Source organism: Dreissena polymorpha, chromosome 2 (assembly GCF_020536995.1).
Source record: "Dreissena polymorpha isolate Duluth1 chromosome 2, UMN_Dpol_1.0, whole genome shotgun sequence".
Taxonomy (NCBI): Eukaryota; Metazoa; Mollusca; class Bivalvia; order Myida; family Dreissenidae; genus Dreissena; species Dreissena polymorpha.
The window spans coordinates 27,930,107-27,948,158 of NC_068356.1; the positions used below are offsets into that span (position 1 = coordinate 27,930,107).

At 40.7% G+C, this 18,052-nt stretch overlaps 1 protein-coding gene and 1 long non-coding RNA gene across 6 annotated transcripts in view; both read left to right on the forward strand.

The window, feature by feature from the left end:
- Window positions 1–18,052, forward strand: part of LOC127866349 (DNA-dependent protein kinase catalytic subunit-like) — a 130,948-nt gene that overhangs the window by 89,591 nt on the left and 23,305 nt on the right. For all 5 annotated transcript variants that reach the window (XM_052406820.1, XM_052406821.1, XM_052406819.1 and 2 more), the window contains 11 exons: window positions 563–694; window positions 1,071–1,250; window positions 2,417–2,625; window positions 3,026–3,164; window positions 4,055–4,132; window positions 9,018–9,131; window positions 9,533–9,661; window positions 10,961–11,059; window positions 16,246–16,466; window positions 17,055–17,235; window positions 17,743–17,887. In XM_052406820.1, the coding sequence (XP_052262780.1) occupies window positions 563–694; window positions 1,071–1,250; window positions 2,417–2,625; window positions 3,026–3,164; window positions 4,055–4,132; window positions 9,018–9,131; window positions 9,533–9,661; window positions 10,961–11,059; window positions 16,246–16,466; window positions 17,055–17,235; window positions 17,743–17,887 (1,627 nt within the window). The remainder of the gene's footprint in view (window positions 1–562; window positions 695–1,070; window positions 1,251–2,416; window positions 2,626–3,025; window positions 3,165–4,054; window positions 4,133–9,017; window positions 9,132–9,532; window positions 9,662–10,960; window positions 11,060–16,245; window positions 16,467–17,054; window positions 17,236–17,742; window positions 17,888–18,052) is intronic.
- On the forward strand, window positions 11,331–13,209 carry LOC127866362 (uncharacterized). The gene is made up of 3 exons (XR_008042969.1): window positions 11,331–11,617; window positions 11,990–12,175; window positions 13,106–13,209. It is a non-coding gene; the product is annotated as an uncharacterized LOC127866362 (long non-coding RNA).

Consider the following 18,052-nt stretch of genomic DNA (forward strand, 5'->3'; position numbering starts at 1 on the left):
AAATGAGTTCTCCATTAAACAAATCAGTCTGTCCGGCAAGCAGAGTGGTTAATACCCTTGATTCTCACAAAGGTGAAGTGGGATCAATCCCCATTCCCAGAAACATATGAGTTTGGTTGGTTTTAACTATACCATACAGGTCGGGTTTCCTACATGTTCTCAGGCTTCATTTCCTCCTCAAACGCAATCCAAGAACAGCCAAAATAATCTTTCAGTACTGAATCAAATATTTAGCTGAAAAAAGCTGCTATAATTTAAAAAATTGTCCCAACTTGTCACACACAAATACACATGCACCCACATTAAACCTAAATTTACAATAGGGGATATTTTTGGATCAAGGCACTCAGATACTACAGACAGTTGGTGAGTTTCCAGTTTATAAGTGATTTATATTATAATGCCATGTCTTTCTTTACAAGTGGATAAGTATTTGTGAATAAAAGACAATTACATATGAAGTATTCCATGAAGTCTTTTTTGTAATGTGTATCTTACATGCATAGTTCCATTTTTTTATTCTTGTTTTAACCTTATAATTGCCCTATCGTCTTGTTGCCAGGTTGCACGACATGAGCAACAGGTGAGGCGCGAGAGTCATGTGACCATGTACAGGAAGTACCGCAGTGGGGACCTGCCAGACGTACAGATCAAGTACTCTTATATCATCGCACCACTGCAGGCTCTGGCACACGTAAGCTATTAATACCTCTTTTTGTATATTGATTTTCCTTTTGACCCAGAGTAAGCAGGTATATTTGAGTCACTATGTTGATCAGTCAGTGAGTTTGTCTTCATAAATTGTTAAAAGTAAGTGGAACATCAGCTTCCACAAATTTAAGGTATGAAATTGGAACTCAAAAGTTGTTTTCACCATAAAGTGAAGATGTTTCAGAGACTTGATCTTAGCACATTCTTGAGCTATTTGCCCTTAAATATAGCTTAACAAAGCAATTGCAGAATTAAAGCAATTTATCACTTTTTTGGCTGCTAGCAAAGCTTTTGTTTCAAACAAGAGAAAAAATTATCACGTCTTGCTTACAAAATAAGTTAATAATTTCCCATTTTAGCGTGACAGCACAGTCGCAAAGCTGCTGTTCAGTGGGATTTTTGAGGCAATCTTTGCATACCGAGACGAGGTGAAGACAGAGCGCGAGGTGCAGGAGATTGTGGGTCAAGTGAACACCAGTCTGGATAACGTACTCACACAATCTACAGTCTACTACCCACCGTTCATTGGATGCATTCTGGTGAGGAAGAGAGATTTTCAGAATCGTGGTGCATTCTGTACATGGTTTGTACAAAATGAAAAATCTTACCTGCAGATGCTCCATAAAATTTGAAAGTGTTAATCCAAATACATACAAATTAACAAGGGAAATGAAATCATATTCCTTAAGTAAATCTTTAACAGTTCAATTATCAATATTGTGTATGGTTTCAGTAATTTATTATTAAATCAAGATACAGTGAAATTGCCTTTATATGTGTAGGTCCCAGACCTACCAGACTATTCATACAATCAAATTATCAGTGTAATCGTATCTTTCCTATGAAATACAATACATCATTCTGTATCATTACTTATGGAGTGTGATTCTACTTATAATCATACTGTATGATTATCCTACGTTATATGGATTTTCATTTATTTGTTCAATTAAAGCACAACTGTGTTAAATATTTCTTGATCAAACATATGCCTAAATTACTAAACGCCTAACACAACATGTCAGCTTAGTGTTTGTAATGCAAAACAAGAAGATGGCTGTCAGTGGAAACGAAAGTCTGATATTCATATAATTCCTACTATGTACACCATTTATTGATTATTGACCATTAAGATTATTTGGGTAATTGCATTTTCTTCATAATCAAGATTCATATAGTCACATTGTTTTTTTGCTTTTTGCATTGATTATGGAAGGTCAAATGAAAGGACTGCAACTTTTGTTTGTATGATACCATGATTTCATATATCAGGTTATCACAATCTGCATAGATTTGACTGAATGCATGACTTAAAAAAGTTTCATATAATTATTTCTATGGATCGAAGTCATTTTTAGCTGGGCTGTTTTCAGAGAAAACCCGAGGTATTGTCATAGCCAGCTCGTCGTGTTGTCAGCCGTCCGCTGTAGGCGTTGTGCTAAAACCTTTACATTGGCTCTTAAATTAAAGTGCTTCCACCTACAACTTTGAAACTTCACATGTAGATGCACCTGGATGAGTTCTACATGCCACACCCATTTTTGGATCACTAGGTGAAAGGTCAAGGTCACTGTGACCTCTAAAAAAAAAAAAATATTCTGACAAGCTTTTGCAGCAGAGCGTGGCACCCGTTATGCGGTGCTCTTGTTATTCTTGTAACTATCAAATATAAGATTTTTTCTCATGAACATTTCATTCTTTTCAGGACATCCTGTACAAGCTGCGGCATGTTCTCAAGGTTGAAGTATCCAATGTGGGCAGCAGTGCAGGGTTCAGTCACCTGGAGTCCCTGGGTATCGCCTTACTGGAGGAGCAGCTCATACTGCACGAGCCTGCCGAACCCAGGGCGGCAAAGCGAGGCAAGATGGACACACCTGTCTCAAAGGATGTCAACCACTGGATTGAGCTCTCTAGGTATTGCTTAATTTACCCTTTACCTTTCAGATACTCTCTTTGACGCGTTTGCAATGCCTTAGAAAATCTTATTAAATTTAATGTCTTTTTTCGCTAGATTTATATGTTAATGGCTTCATTACTGTACTTTTATTCTTTGTATGTACACTGTATGAGATGTGTATGGAATGGCAGCGACAACTAACGGTGTAGTACTGGGCTTATTAAGGGTCACCCATGTCTTAAGTGAAAATCTCCTGTCTGATGGTGCTATACTTTCTTTGAAAAAACTGCACTAATGGAGGAGATAATTGGATCAGATTTGAATATTAATGATGCAAATTTTTGTTTTTGTAAACATTTAACATGGAATTAAACATGATTTGTAATAAAATGTATTGCATGATATGCTATTTTTTAGACTGTATAAAAGCATAGGGGAATATGATGTTCTTATGGGAATATTTGGAGGCAAAATAGGCACAATGCCTATCACAAAGCAAGCTATCGAGGCAGAGGCAAGGGGAGATTACTTGGCAGCCAGAAAACTGTATGATGAGGTGAAAAAGTACACTTTTTTTACTTTTATATATTTATCTTCAGGAAAACAATCTATAACCTCTTTTAGAAATGGCAATGTAATAATGAGCAGCGCTTTGTGAAAGAGGCGTTAAATGTATGTGCTTAAAGTGTCATCCCAGATTACACCTTAATTGGTTTTTTGCTAAGTAGAGACTTTCTTAAAACGAAAAGTATCAAAAAAGCGGAAAGTGTCGTTTCTGATTTGCCTGTGCAAACTGCACAGGCTTATCTTGGACGACACTTTACAAACATGCTTTAAACCTCTTTTTCGCAGAGCATGGCTCATATGCTCCTTTTAGTAAAATGTGTTCAAACTCTCCGTAAAACCTGATAACAATCGATACCAAACAGTTTTTTACAGGTTATACCTTTGATGGCAAACAACTCTTAAAACCGGAAAAGTGTTAAAAGAATTTCCTGCAAGGTGTAACTATGGGTTTAAAAATATCAAAATTTTATGAAAACCTGGATTGACTAGAAATTTTTAAAGAGAGCAAAAAAATCATTTAGAAGCCTAAAATGTAATTATCTGTAAAAACAATAATCAAGAAAAAAGAATAACATGTATTTATTTTAACTAATAAATAATTTCTCTGAAAAAAGTATAATAATACAATACAGTTGTCATAGATTTATGAAAACACCATCAATAATGCACAATAATTTAACCAGTATTTAAACGATGCTCGTCTGGGAAACATCAGACAATTTGTACATCAAACTTTATGTTGCCACCAAGTTATTGTTCATTATATAAGCTGGAAAATATAGAAAAAATAAGTTTATGTAGATGACTTGAGTAGAACACCTTTTTCTCCATTTATGAAGTTACTCATGTGGTGAATAAGTAACATGTGTGTGTATTCAGGCAATGAGTTGCACAGACTGGAAAGGAGAGAGCCCTCTGGAATCTGAGATAGATCTGTGGGAGGACTGTCAAATGGAGGTAGGATATATTTAAAAGAAAAAAAAACAACTGAATTGTAATCACCCACAATTAAATGTGGGCATACTAGAATTGCCCTGTGTATTGGTTGGTTTGTAGGTGTAAAACCATTTCTTGTCTTCTTCAATTTTCATTATAAATGTAACTGTCAGAATTTATATTAAAAAGGTGACTTTTATGTTAAATTCAAGTTGCTTGATACAAAATTGTGGTTTTGAGTTTTTCTCAGTTTCTATGTGAGTTGAGTTTTTCTCAGTTTCTATGTGAGTTTATGGAGTTACTCACCCTTCATATGATTTTATGAAGTGTAATTAACCTATCTTTAATGAATTAAAAAAACTTAAGATAAGTATGTATATAATTATGCCTTACATCTATTTTGATTGATAATCGTGTGATTGATCAGTTTAGATGCATGCTACACATTTTACATTAATACCTATCTTTATTATTTCACACACACCAAAACTGTTTTCTGCATTTGCATTCCTGATAGACATGTAAGTGCCTGATGATAGTATGAGCCTGTTGTCAGTGCCTGATGAAAGTATGAGCCTGTTGTAAGTGCCTGATGATAGTATGAGCCTGTTGTCAGTGCCTGATGATAGTATGAGCCTGTTGTAAGTGCCTGATGATAGTATGAGCCTGTTGTAAGTGCCTGATGATAGTATGAGCATGTTGTAAGTGCCTGATGATAGTATGAGCCTGTTGTAAGTGCCTGATGATAGTATGAGCCTGTTGTAAGTGCCTGATGATAGTATGAGCCTGTTGTCAGTGCCTAATGATAGTATGAGCCTGTTGTCAGTGCCTGATGATAGTATGAGTCTGTTGTAAGTGCCTGATGATAGTATGAGCCTGTTGTAAGTGCCTGATGATAGTATGAGCCTGTTGTCAGTGCCTGATGATAGTATGAGCCTGTTGTAAGTGCCTGATGATAGTATGAGCCTGTTGTCAGTGCCTGATGATAGTATGAGCCTGTTGTAAGTGCCTGATGATAGTATGAGTCTGTTGAAAGTGCCTGATGATAGTATGAGTCTGTTGTAAGTGCCTGATGATAGTATGAGCCTGTTGTAAGTGCCTGATGATAGTATGAGTCTGTTGTAAGTGCCTGATGATAGTATGAGCCTGTTGTCAGTGCCTGATGATAGTATGAGCCTGTTGTCAGTGCCTGATGATAGTATGAGCCTGTTGTCAGTGCCTGATGATAGTATGAGCCTGTTGTCAGTGCCTGATGATAGTATGAGCATGCTGTAAGTGCCTGATGATAGTATGAGCCTGTTGTCAGTGCCTGATGATAGTATGAGCCTGTTGTCAGTGCCTGATGATAGTATGAGCCTGTTGTCAGTGCCTGATGAAAGTATGAGCATGTTGTAAGTGCCTGATGATAGTATGAGCCTGTTGTAAGTGCCTGATGATAGTATGAGCCTGTTGTCAGTGCCTGATGATAGTATGAGCATGTTGTAAGTGCCTGATGATAGTATGAGCCTGTTGTCAGTGCCTGATGAAAGTATGAGCCTGTTGTAAGTGCCTGATGATAGTATGAGCCTGTTGTAAGTGCCTGATGATAGTATGAGCCTGTTGTCAGTGCCTGATGAAAGTATGAGTCTGTTGTAAGTGCCTGATGATAGTATGAGCCTGTTGTCAGTGCCTGATGATAGTATGAGCCTGTTGTCAGTGCCTGATGATAGTATGAGCCTGTTGTCAGTGCCTGATGATAGTATGAGCCTGTTGTCAGTGCCTGATGATAGTATGAGCCTGTTGTCAGTGCCTGATGAAAGTATGTGCCTTTTGTTAGTGTCTGATGATAATATGAGTCTGTTGTAAGTGCCTGATGATAGTATGTGCCTTTTGTTAGTGTCTGATGATAATATGAGTCTGTTGTAAGTGCCTGATGATAGTATGAGCCTGTTGTAAGTGCCAGATGATAGTATGAGCCTGTTGTCAGTGCCTGATGATAGTATGAGCATGTTGTAAGTGCCTGATGATAGTATGAGCATGTTGTAAGTGCCTGATGATAGTATGAGTCTGTTGTAAGTGCCTGATGATAGTATGAGCCTGTTGTAAGTGCCTGATGATAATATGAGTCTGTTGTAAGTGCCTGATGATAGTATGAGCCTGTTGTCAGTGCCTGATGATAGTATGAGCCTGTTGTCAGTGCCTGATGATAGTATGAGCCTGTTGTAAGTGCCTGATGATATAATGAGTCTGTTGTAAGTGCCTGATGATAGTATGAGTCTGTTGTAAGTGCCTGATGATAGTATGAGCCTGTTGTCAGTGCCTGATGATAGTATGAGTCTGTTGTCAGTGCCTGATGATAGTATGAGCCTGTTGTAAGTGCCTGATGATAGTATGAGTCTGTTGTCAGTGCCTGATGATAGTATGAGCATGCTGTAAGTGCCTGATGATAGTTTGAGCATGCTGTAAGTGCCTGATGATAGTTTGAGCATGTTGTAAGTGCCTGATGATAGTATGAGCATGCTGTAAGTGCCTGATGATAGTTTGAGCCTGTTGTAAGTGCCTGATGATAGTATGAGCATGCTGTAAGTGCCTGATGATAGTTTGAGCCTGTTGTCAGTGCCTGATGATAGTATGAGCATGCTGTAAGTGCCTGATGATAGTTTGAGCCTGTTGTAAGTGCCTGATGATAGTATGAGCCTGTTGTCAGTGCCTGATGATAGTATGAGTCTGTTGTCAGTGCCTGATGATAGTATGAGCCTGTTGTAAGTGCCTGATGATAGTATGAGTCTGTTGTCAGTGCCTGATGATAGTATGAGCCTGTTGTAAGTGCCTGATGATAGTATGTGCAAGTTGTCAGTGCCTGATGATAGTATATGCCTGTTGTCAGTGCCTGATGATAGTATGAGTCTGTTGTCAGTGCCTGATGATAGTATGAGCCTGTTGTCAGTGCCTGATGATAGTATGTGCAAGTTGTCAGTGCCTGATGATAGTATATGCCTGTTGTCAGTGCCTGATGATAGTATGAGCCTGTTGTCAGTGCCTGATGATAGTATGAGCATGTTGTAAGTGCCTGATGATAGTATGAGCCTGTTGTCAGTGCCTGATGATAGTATGAGCCTGTTGTCAGTGCCTGATGATAGTATGAGCATGTTGTAAGTGCCTGATGATAGTATGAGCCTGTTGTCAGTGCCTGATGATAGTATGAGCCTGTTGTAAGTGCCTGATGATAGTATGAGCCTGTTGTAAGTGCCTGATGATAGTATGAGCCTGTTGTCAGTGCCTGATGATAGTATGAGCCTGTTGTCAGTGCCTGATGATAGTATGAGCATGTTGTAAGTGCCTGATGATAGTATGAGCATGTTGTCAGTGCCTGATGATAGTATGAGCATGTTGTCAGTGCCTGATGATAGTATGAGCATGTTGTCAGTGCCTGATGATAGTATGAGCATGTTGTAAGTGCCTGATGATAGTATGAGCATGTTGTAAGTGCCTGATGATAGTATGAGCCTGTTGTCAGTGCCTGATGATAGTATGAGCCTGTTGTAAGTGCCTGATGATAGTATGAGCATGTTGTCAGTGCCTGATGATAGTATGAGCATGTTGTCAGTGCCAGATGATAGTATGAGCATGTTGTAAGTGCCTGATGATAGTATGAGCATGTTGTCAGTGCCTGATGATAGTATGAGCATGTTGTAAGTGCCTGATGATAGTATGAGCCTGTTGTCAGTGCCTGATGATAGTATGAGCCTGTTGTAAGTGCCTGATGATAGTATGAGTCTGTTGTAAGTGCCTGATGATAGTATGAGCCTGTTGTCAGTGCCTGATGATAGTATGAGCCTGTTGTAAGTGCCTGATGATAGTATGAGCCTGTTGTAAGTGCCTGATGATAGTATGAGCCTGTTGTAAGTGCCTGATGATAGTATGAGTCTGTTGTAAGTGCCTGATGATAGTATGAGTCTGTTGTAAGTGCCTGATGATAGTATGAGCCTGTTGTCAGTGCCTGATGATAGTATGAGTCTGTTGTAAGTGCCTGATGATAGTATGAGCCTGTTGTAAGTGCCTGATGATAGTATGAGCCTGTTGTCAGTGCCTGATGATAGTATGAGCATGTTGTCAGTGCCTGATGATAGTATGAGCATGTTGTAAGTGCCTGATGATAGTATGAGCCTGTTGTAAGTGCCTGATGATAGTATGAGCCTGTTGTCAGTGCCTGATGATAGTATGAGCCTGTTGTCAGTGCCTGATGATAGTATGAGCCTGTTGTCAGTGCCTGATGATAGTATGAGCCTGTTGTAAGTGCCTGATGATAGTATGAGCATGTTGTAAGTGCCTGATGATAGTATGAGCCTGTTGTCAGTGCCTAATGATAGTATGAGCCTGTTGTCAGTGCCTGATGATAGTATGAGCCTGTTGTCAGTGCCTGATGATAGTATGAGCATGCTGTAAGTGCCTGATGATAGTATGAGCCTGTTGTCAGTGCCTGATGATAGTATGAGCCTGTTGTAAGTGCCTGATGATAGTATGAGCCTGTTGTAAGTGCCTGATGATAGTATGAGCCTGTTGTAAGTGCCTGATGATAGTATGAGCCTGTTGTAAGTGCCTGATGATAGTATGAGCATGTTGTCAGTGCCTGATGATAGTATGTGCAAGTTGTCAGTGCCTGATGATAGTATGAGCCTGTTGTCAGTGCCTGATGATAGTATGTGCAAGTTGTCAGTGCCTGATGATAGTATGCGCCTTTTGTCAGTGCCTGATGATAGTATGTGCAAGTTGTCAGTGTCTGATGAAAGTATGTGCCTGTTGTCAGTGCCTGATGATAGTATGTGCCTTTTGTTAGTGTCTGATGATAATATGAGCCTGTTGTCAGTGCCTGATGATAGTATATGCCTGTTGTCAGTGCCTGATGATAGTATGTGCCTGTTGTCAGTGCCTGATGAGCCTTGCCCAGTGGGATACTCTAGAGGCCAGCACTGTTGAAGCCATAGCTGGAGACACCAAACCTCTTGTGTTGACCAAGGTCTGGGAGGACACCTTTCTACAGGTAAATATGCGTCCGGCTAGCTCAGTTGGTAGAACCTTTTAATTGATATCCATGGATTGCAGCAATTGATTCCTGACCTTGATTAGACTGAATTACTGCTCAATACAAAATCTGGGAATAAAAAAACACACGAAAACTACACTCAAAACATGATCTGTTTGCTTGTAATTTTGAGGATTGTTTTCCATAAAATAAAAATTAAATATTGCACCATATTTGAATGTTCAGAATAAATAATTATTATTAATTCACATCAGAGACCTATGAATCACGTTTCTTTCAAACTATGAATGTGAGTCTGTAATGAGAAAGGTTAAAATTAAATGTAAATCATAAGGTTTATCTTAAGGACCTAGTTCAAGATGCAGCCATTTGTAATTGTATGCATGTTTTCATTGCAGGAGCATTATCTACCGTTCCTGTTGAAGAGCAAAGTGAAGCTGCTTTTGAATGGGGATGAGAACCAACAATCCCTGCTTGACTTTGTGGATACGTCCATGAAAACACCTGACTATAAGCTTGCTTTGGAAGTGTGTATACCATAATTACTCTTAAGTTTTCAAACACTTAAAAATAATAAATGTGTCCAAAAATTTAGATACAGAAAATATTCAAAAATTACAGGTGTCCTTAAATTTAGAGACAAAAATTGAGTGTCAGAAAAATTATAATTATATTGAAATAAAAGCAATAAATTAATGCACATTAATTTTCTTATGATTTACTCTTATTTTTATGTACCCCAGTCTATACTGTGGGACATATTGTTTTTGCCCTGTCTGTTTGTTGGTTTATTTGTTGGTTTGTTTGCGTCAAACTGTAACATTGGCCATAACTTTTGCAGTATTGAAGATAGCAACTTGATATTTGGCATGCATATGTATCTCATGGAGCTGCACATTTTGAATGGTCAAAGGTCAAGGTCATCCTTCAAGGTCAAAGGTCAAATATATCGGGGGGACATAGTGTTTCACAAACACATCTTGTTCTTCTTTAAAATGAATACAACTTCACAGATTTGCTAACTCTTACCTGAAATGATACAGAACAAAAAATTAAAAACATTAAACATACTGCTTTCTTAATAGGATGATATCATTTCAAATACTGTTGGGTGTATCGATTGTTTTCTACCGGCACAAATGGTTATCTACCCAATTACGCAAATGTTATGGTCCATCGCCCTCAGGCATGCATATGCCTGGTTTTATGACCTTAATCTGCTTGTAAAAATCGATGATCAAAGTTTCACAAGATAACCGAATAAAGGGCCGAAGTCTGGTAAAATAGCGCTGTAAGATATACTGTCCAAAATTCAAGAGTCATGAATGATAGATGAAAAACCCGCATGTCAGAAAATTTAGAGTCATGAAAAATAATTATTTTGGCTAAAAAAGAGGGTGTCCGAAATTTTGGAGTGTCTGAAACTGAGTCATTAAGGTACTCTTTTGTAACAGGAGTTTTGTATGCAAATAGATGGAAAATTTACATTATTGACATATAATGATATATAATTTAGTCGTGTATAGGAACACAGGGTTTAATGCAAGTACTTGAAATTTTGTCTGAGACTAGCCTGCAGTCCGCACATGCTAATCGAGGACGACACTTTACGCTGTTATGGAGGTCTCTTTTAAACTAAAATCAAGTCTTGATGTAAAGTGTCAGCTATGATTAGCATGTACAGACTGCACAGGAATGACACTTAAGGCACATGCATCAAAACAAGTTTTCCCAAACAAGGCTTTATTAATGATTAAAAGCATCTTCTTACCTACCAGTCTATGTAAGGTTGTACAAAATGATGGTAATTCTGTGTTGATTTGCAGAGTGGCTACAGCCCAATGCTGGCCCTGATGTACCTGTGGCAGGAGGACTATGATAGGGCCAGGCACTACTGCAATAATGCGCTAGCTGCCTTCCTTCAGGTAAGTATACTATTGATAGGGCCAGGCACTACTGCAATAACGCGCTAGCTGCCTTCCTTCAGGTCAGTGTACCATTGATAGGGCCAAGCACTACTGCAATAACGCGCTAGCTGCCTTCCTTCAGGTCAGTGTACCATTGATAGGGCCAGGCACTACTGCAATAATGCACTAGCTGCCTGCCTTCAGGTCAGTATACCATTGATAGGGCCAGGCACTACTGCAATAATGCGCTAGCTGCCTTCCTTCAGGTCAGTATACCATTGATAGGGCCAAGCACTTCTGCAATAATGCACTAGCTGCATTCCTTCAGGTCAGTATGCTATTGATAGGGCCAGGCACTACTGCAATAACTCGCTAGCTGCCTGCCTTCAGGTCAGTATACAATTGATAGCGCCAGGCACTACTGCAATAATGCACTAGCTGCCTGCCTTCAGGTCAGTATACCATTGACAGGGCCAGGCACTACTGCAATAACGTGCTAGCTGCACTCCTTCAGGTCAGTATACCATAGATAGGGCTAGGCATTACTGCAATAATGCACTGGCTGCCTGCCTTCAGGTCAGTATAACATTGATAGGGCCAGGCACTACTGCAATAATGCGCTAGCTGCCTGCCTTCAGGTCAGTATACAATTGAAAGTGCCAGGCACTACTGCAATAATGCACTAGCTGCCTTCCTTCAGGTCAGTATACCATTGATAGGGCCAGGCACTACTGCAATAATGCGCTAGCTGCCTTCTTTCAGGTCAGTATACCATTGATAGGGCCAGGCACTACTGCAATAATGCTCTAGCTGCCTTCTTTCAGGTCAGTATACCATTGATAGGGCCAGGCACTACTGCAATAATGCTCTAGCTGCTTTCTTTCAGGTCAGTATACCATTGATAGGGCCAGGCACTACTGCAATAATGCTCTAGCTGCCTTCTTTCAGGTCAGTATACCATTGATAGGGCCAGGCACTACTGCAATAATGCGCTAGCTGCCTGCCTTCAGGTCAGTATACCATTGATAGGGCCAGGCACTACTGCAATAATGCACTAGCTGCCTTCCTTCAGGTCAGTATAACATTGATAGGGCCAGGCACTACTGCAATAATGCACTAGCTGCTTGCCTTCAGGTCAGTATACCATTGATAGGGCCAGGAACTACTGCAATAATGCGCTAGCTGCCTGCCTTCAGGTCAGTATACAATTGATAGGGCCAGGCACTACTGCAATAATGCACTAGCTGCCTGCCTTCAGGTCAGTATACCATTGATTGGGCCAGGCACTACTGCAATAATGCACTAGCTGCCTGCCTTCAGGTCAGTATACAATTGATAGGGCCAGGCACTACTGCAATAATGCACTAGCTGCCTGCCTTCAGGTCAGTATACCATTGATTGGGCCAGGCACTTCTGCAATAATGCGCTAGCTGCCTGCCTTCAGGTCAGTATACCATTGATTGGGCCAGGCACTACTGCAATAATGCGCTAGCTGCCTGCCTTCAGGTCAGTATACAATTGATAGGGCCAGGCACTACTGCAATAATGCACTAGCTGCCTGCCTTCAGGTCAGTATACCATTGATTGGGCCAGGCACTTCTGCAATAATGCGCTAGCTGCCTGCCTTCAGGTCAGTATACCATTGATTGGGCTAGGCATTACTGCAATAATGCACTGGCTGCCTGCCTTCAGGTCAGTATAACATTGATAGGGCCAGGCACTACTGCAATAATGCGCTAGCTGCCTGCCTTCAGGTCAGTATACAATTGAAAGTGCCAGGCACTACTGCAATAATGCACTAGCTGCCTTCCTTCAGGTCAGTATACCATTGATAGGGCCAGGCACTACTGCAATAATGCGCTAGCTGCCTTCTTTCAGGTCAGTATACCATTGATAGGGCCAGGCACTACTGCAATAATGCTCTAGCTGCCTTCTTTCAGGTCAGTATACCATTGATAGGGCCAGGCACTACTGCAATAATGCTCTAGCTGCTTTCTTTCAGGTCAGTATACCATTGATAGGGCCAGGCACTACTGCAATAATGCTCTAGCTGCCTTCTTTCAGGTCAGTATACCATTGATAGGGCCAGGCACTACTGCAATAATGCGCTAGCTGCCTGCCTTCAGGTCAGTATACCATTGATAGGGCCAGGCACTACTGCAATAATGCACTAGCTGCCTTCCTTCAGGTCAGTATAACATTGATAGGGCCAGGCACTACTGCAATAATGCACTAGCTGCTTGCCTTCAGGTCAGTATACCATTGATAGGGCCAGGAACTACTGCAATAATGCGCTAGCTGCCTGCCTTCAGGTCAGTATACAATTGATAGGGCCAGGCACTACTGCAATAATGCACTAGCTGCCTGCCTTCAGGTCAGTATACCATTGATTGGGCCAGGCACTACTGCAATAATGCACTAGCTGCCTGCCTTCAGGTCAGTATACAATTGATAGGGCCAGGCACTACTGCAATAATGCACTAGCTGCCTGCCTTCAGGTCAGTATACCATTGATTGGGCCAGGCACTTCTGCAATAATGCGCTAGCTGCCTGCCTTCAGGTCAGTATACCATTGATTGGGCCAGGCACTACTGCAATAATGCGCTAGCTGCCTGCCTTCAGGTCAGTATACAATTGATAGGGCCAGGCACTACTGCAATAATGCACTAGCTGCCTGCCTTCAGGTCAGTATACCATTGATTGGGCCAGGCACTTCTGCAATAATGCGCTAGCTGCCTGCCTTCAGGTCAGTATACCATTGATTGGGCCAGGCACTACTGCAATAATGCGCTAGCTGCCTGCCTTCAGGTCAGTATACAATTGATAGGGCCAGGCACTACTGCAATAATGCACTAGCTGCCTGCCTTCAGGTCAGTATACCATTGATTGGGCCAGGCACTACTGCAATAATGCGCTAGCTGCCTTCCTACAGGTAAGTATACCAATGATAGGGCCAGGCACTACTGCAATAATGCGCTAATTGCCATCTTTCAGGTAAGTATACCATTGATAGGGCCAGGCACTAATAATGCGCTAGCTGCCTTCCTTCAGGTCTGTATACCATTGATAGTGCCAGGCACTACTTCAATAACTGGCTAGCTGCCTGCCTTCAGGTAAGTATACCATTGATAGGGCCATGCTCTACTACAATAATGCGCTAGCTGCCTTCCTTCAGGTCAGTATACCATTGATAGTGCCAGGCACTACTGCTATAACTCGCTAGCTGCCTTCCTTCAGGTCAGTATACCATTGATAGGGCCAGGCACTACTGCAATAACACACTAGCTGCCTGCCTTCAGGTCAGTATACCATTGATAGGGCCAGGCACTACTGCAATAACACACTAGCTGCCTGCCTTCAGGTCAGTATACCATTGATAGGGCCAGGCACTACTGCAATAACACACTAGCTGCCTTCCTTCAGGTCAGTATACCATTGAAAGGGCCATGCACTACTGCAATAACGCTCTAGCTGCCTTCCTTCAGGTCAGTATACAATTGATAGGGCCAGGCACTACTTCAAAAACGCTCTAGCTGCCTTCCTTCAGGTCAGTATACCATTGATAGGGCCAGGCTCTCGCTGCCTTCCTTCAGGTCAGTATACTATTGATAGGGCCAGGCACTACTGCAATAACGCAATAGCTGCCTTCCTTCAGGTCAGTATACCATTGATAAGGCCAGGCACTACTGCAATAACTCGCTAGCTGCCTGCCTTCAGGTCAGTATACCATTGATAGGGCCAGGCACTACTGCAATAATGCTCTAGCTGCCTTCCTTCAGGTCAGTATACCATTGATAGGGCCAGGCACTACTGCAATAACGCGCTAGCTGCCTTCCTACAGGTCAGTATACCATTGATAGGGCCAGGCACTACTGCAATAATGCGCTAGCTGCCTTCCTTCAGGTCAGTATAACATTGATAGGGCCAGGCACTACTGCAATAATGCGCTAGCTGCCTTCCTTCAGGTCAGTATAACATTGATAGGGCCAGGCACTACTGCAATAACTCGCTAGCTGCCTTCCTTCAGGTTAGTATACCATTGATAGGGCCAGGCACTACTGCAATATGTATGAGTCACACTTTGGGAAAACTGGACTTAATGCAAGTGCTTAAAGCTAAAACATATTTATCTGTTCAGTCAGCACAGGCTTATCAGGGACAACGCTTTCCATCTACACCAGATTTTTGTTTGGATGGAACCTCCTTAAAACATAATTTTTATAAAAGTGGAAGTGTCCTCCCTGATAAGCCTATGTGGACCACACTGGCTAATCTGGTATAACACTTGTTGCACATGCATTTAGCCCAGTTTTTCCAAAACGCGACTCATAAAATTTATAGTTTGAAATGAGAGAATCAGGGGCAATATCCATTTGACAAAATATGTACTTAAATTGGCTAATAAAGAAACAAAATATTGTCATTTAATTGTAACATGAACTTAACATAAGAGGCCATAGTCTACATAATTATATATTGTGTTTTTTATGCCCCGAGATTGAATTATCAGGGGGTATATTGTTTTTGGCCTTTCTGTCTGTCTGTCTGTCTGTCTGTCTGTCTGTGTCTGTCTGTCTGTGTCTGTTTGTCTGTCTGTCTGTCTGTCTTTCTGTCTGTCTGTCTGTCTGTCTGTCTGTCTGTCTGTCTGTCTGTCTGTCTGTCTGTCTGTCTGTCTGTCTGTCTGTCTGTCTGTCTGTCTGTCTGTCTGTCTGTCTGTCTGTCTGTCTGTCTGTCTGTCTGTCTGTCTGTCTGTCTGTCTGTCTGTCTGTCTGTCTGTCTGTCTGTCTGTTATTGTATGTATTGTCTGTCCCAAAACTTTAACCTTGCTCATAAAATGAAAACTCTTGGGTCTATGTTCTTTAAACTTCACATGTGCATGCATCTCATTGAGATCTACAATCAAACATGGTTTGAGGTCACTGGGTCAAAGGTCAAGGTCACTGTGACCTTTATTTGGTGTGAGTCTACCTACATGACTTACAGGTAAAGTGTGATACTAGTTCCAGTCCATTGATATTTGGCTAAGTTATCATGGGCCTCGTTATCTCTAAAATAGCTGCTGTGGGACTTCAAAGCGCAGTCGGGGGCATTGTGTTTCATAATTGTTTTATAATTAATTTTAGGATTTATAAATATAGGGGCCCCAAATTTTTTTTGTATCCCCTATAATAACTTTGCATGTATTTACATCTGAATTTGACCAGGATTGGAGCAGTACAGATATCCTGATGATAAGCAGTAGAGAGTCCACACTCCAGAGACTGCAGCCACTGATAGAGATGCACGAGTTTCTCACATTTATGGCTGACGAAGCCAATTTCAGCTCTCCTGTTCCTGCCCAGGGTCTGGTATGTCGCTGGAACAGCCGCTGTCCTCACCAGCTGACTGACCCAGTTGGAGTATGGGACGATGTCATCCTTAATAGGTCGGCTATAGTCGTAATTTTGAGCATGGTTACATTATCAAGGTATTTGTTATCATTATTATTGCACTAATGTTTGTTTACAAATAATGTTCTGGCATTATCATGGTTCCAGTCAATCAATGTTTCATGGTCTCAAAGTCATGATTAGACAGAGTTGCTCCTGACCAGACTTAGCAGGTGTGCAGGCTGATCTGGAGCTATGCTGGAAATGGAATTAAGAGTTATTTGGCAGGACTCTTCTCATATGTTTTTTTTGTGTATTGTTTTATCATATGTGTCATCTATCGTAAAGTCATTTATGTTATGTACTGTTAATTCATATTTGTTATGTACTGTAAAGTCATATTTGTTATGTACTGGAAAGTCATATTCTTATGTACTGGAAAGTCATATTTGTTATTTACTGTAAAGTCATGTTTGTTATGTACTGTAAATTCATATTTGTTATTTACTGTTAAGTCATTTTTGTTATTTACTATTAAGTAATATTTGTTATCCAGCCTTGAGGAGTGTCTACTATACATTGTGCTCAACAGTGTATTCTAAATGGCATTGTAATGTAACCGTGGCAACTCTTATTGCCTCCAGATCTGTGTACCTGGACCACATCAGCAGTCGCCTACGGAGGCAGGATGACTCCCAGCAGTCTGTGGATGGAGAGGACATGTTCCTGGACATCAAACTGAGACTGAGGCTCGCCATGGCCCAGAGCTGTACAAACCAGAACAACTTCGCTCTCACACTGCGACTTCTCAAGGAGACATATTCAGTAAGCAAGTTTGCCTGCACTGACGGGCTAATTTGTGACATTATATTTTCGTGACACTTATTAAATGTGTCCTGATGTTCAATCTACCTATAATATTGAATTATATTCTCATTAATATTTCATTTTCAATAATTATGTTCTCTAGAAAACTTATAAATGCGTTTTTCACAATAACAATTATATTTATCTGAGAGAAAGAATTTTTTCAAACATGAAATTCTGTGAAAAAAGTTTTTATTTTCACATAAATTTTATTTTCAGGAATGTGGTAATGTTCAAGAATATTTGATGGTCAGCAACTGTTAAATTGGCAATTACATTGATTGATCAAGAGCATGATATTCTCAGTAACTTTATACTCGGAGGAATTGTTAATTTTCATATAGCATTATATTCAAATGAAATGTTCTATTCTCAAAACATCTTATTCTCATTAACATTTAACTTCTATCCAGACTGCTTCTGTTCTCAGCCATATCTAATGCTCTGCAACATTTCTCTCCTAAGGACTGCAAGGCCAGTGCCAACCAGGATCCCCTCTGCATGTGGACCATGCTGTATGCCAGCACTCACTACAAGAAGGTGGAGACCTCACTGGAACCATGGTCTGAGGACACACTCAACTCACTTTTTACAGCCTTCGATCAACTCGGTTAGCTTATACTTTCTGTTCACTTTGTCTTTGCATGCACTGTTGCCTGTACTGTTATATGTATGCGTAAAGGTAGAAGTTAAGGTAGTGCACGCCTAATGAGCACATATCCAAATATAATCTAATTAATTTTCTTAATCAGCATCATTTCACTGAACTACATGC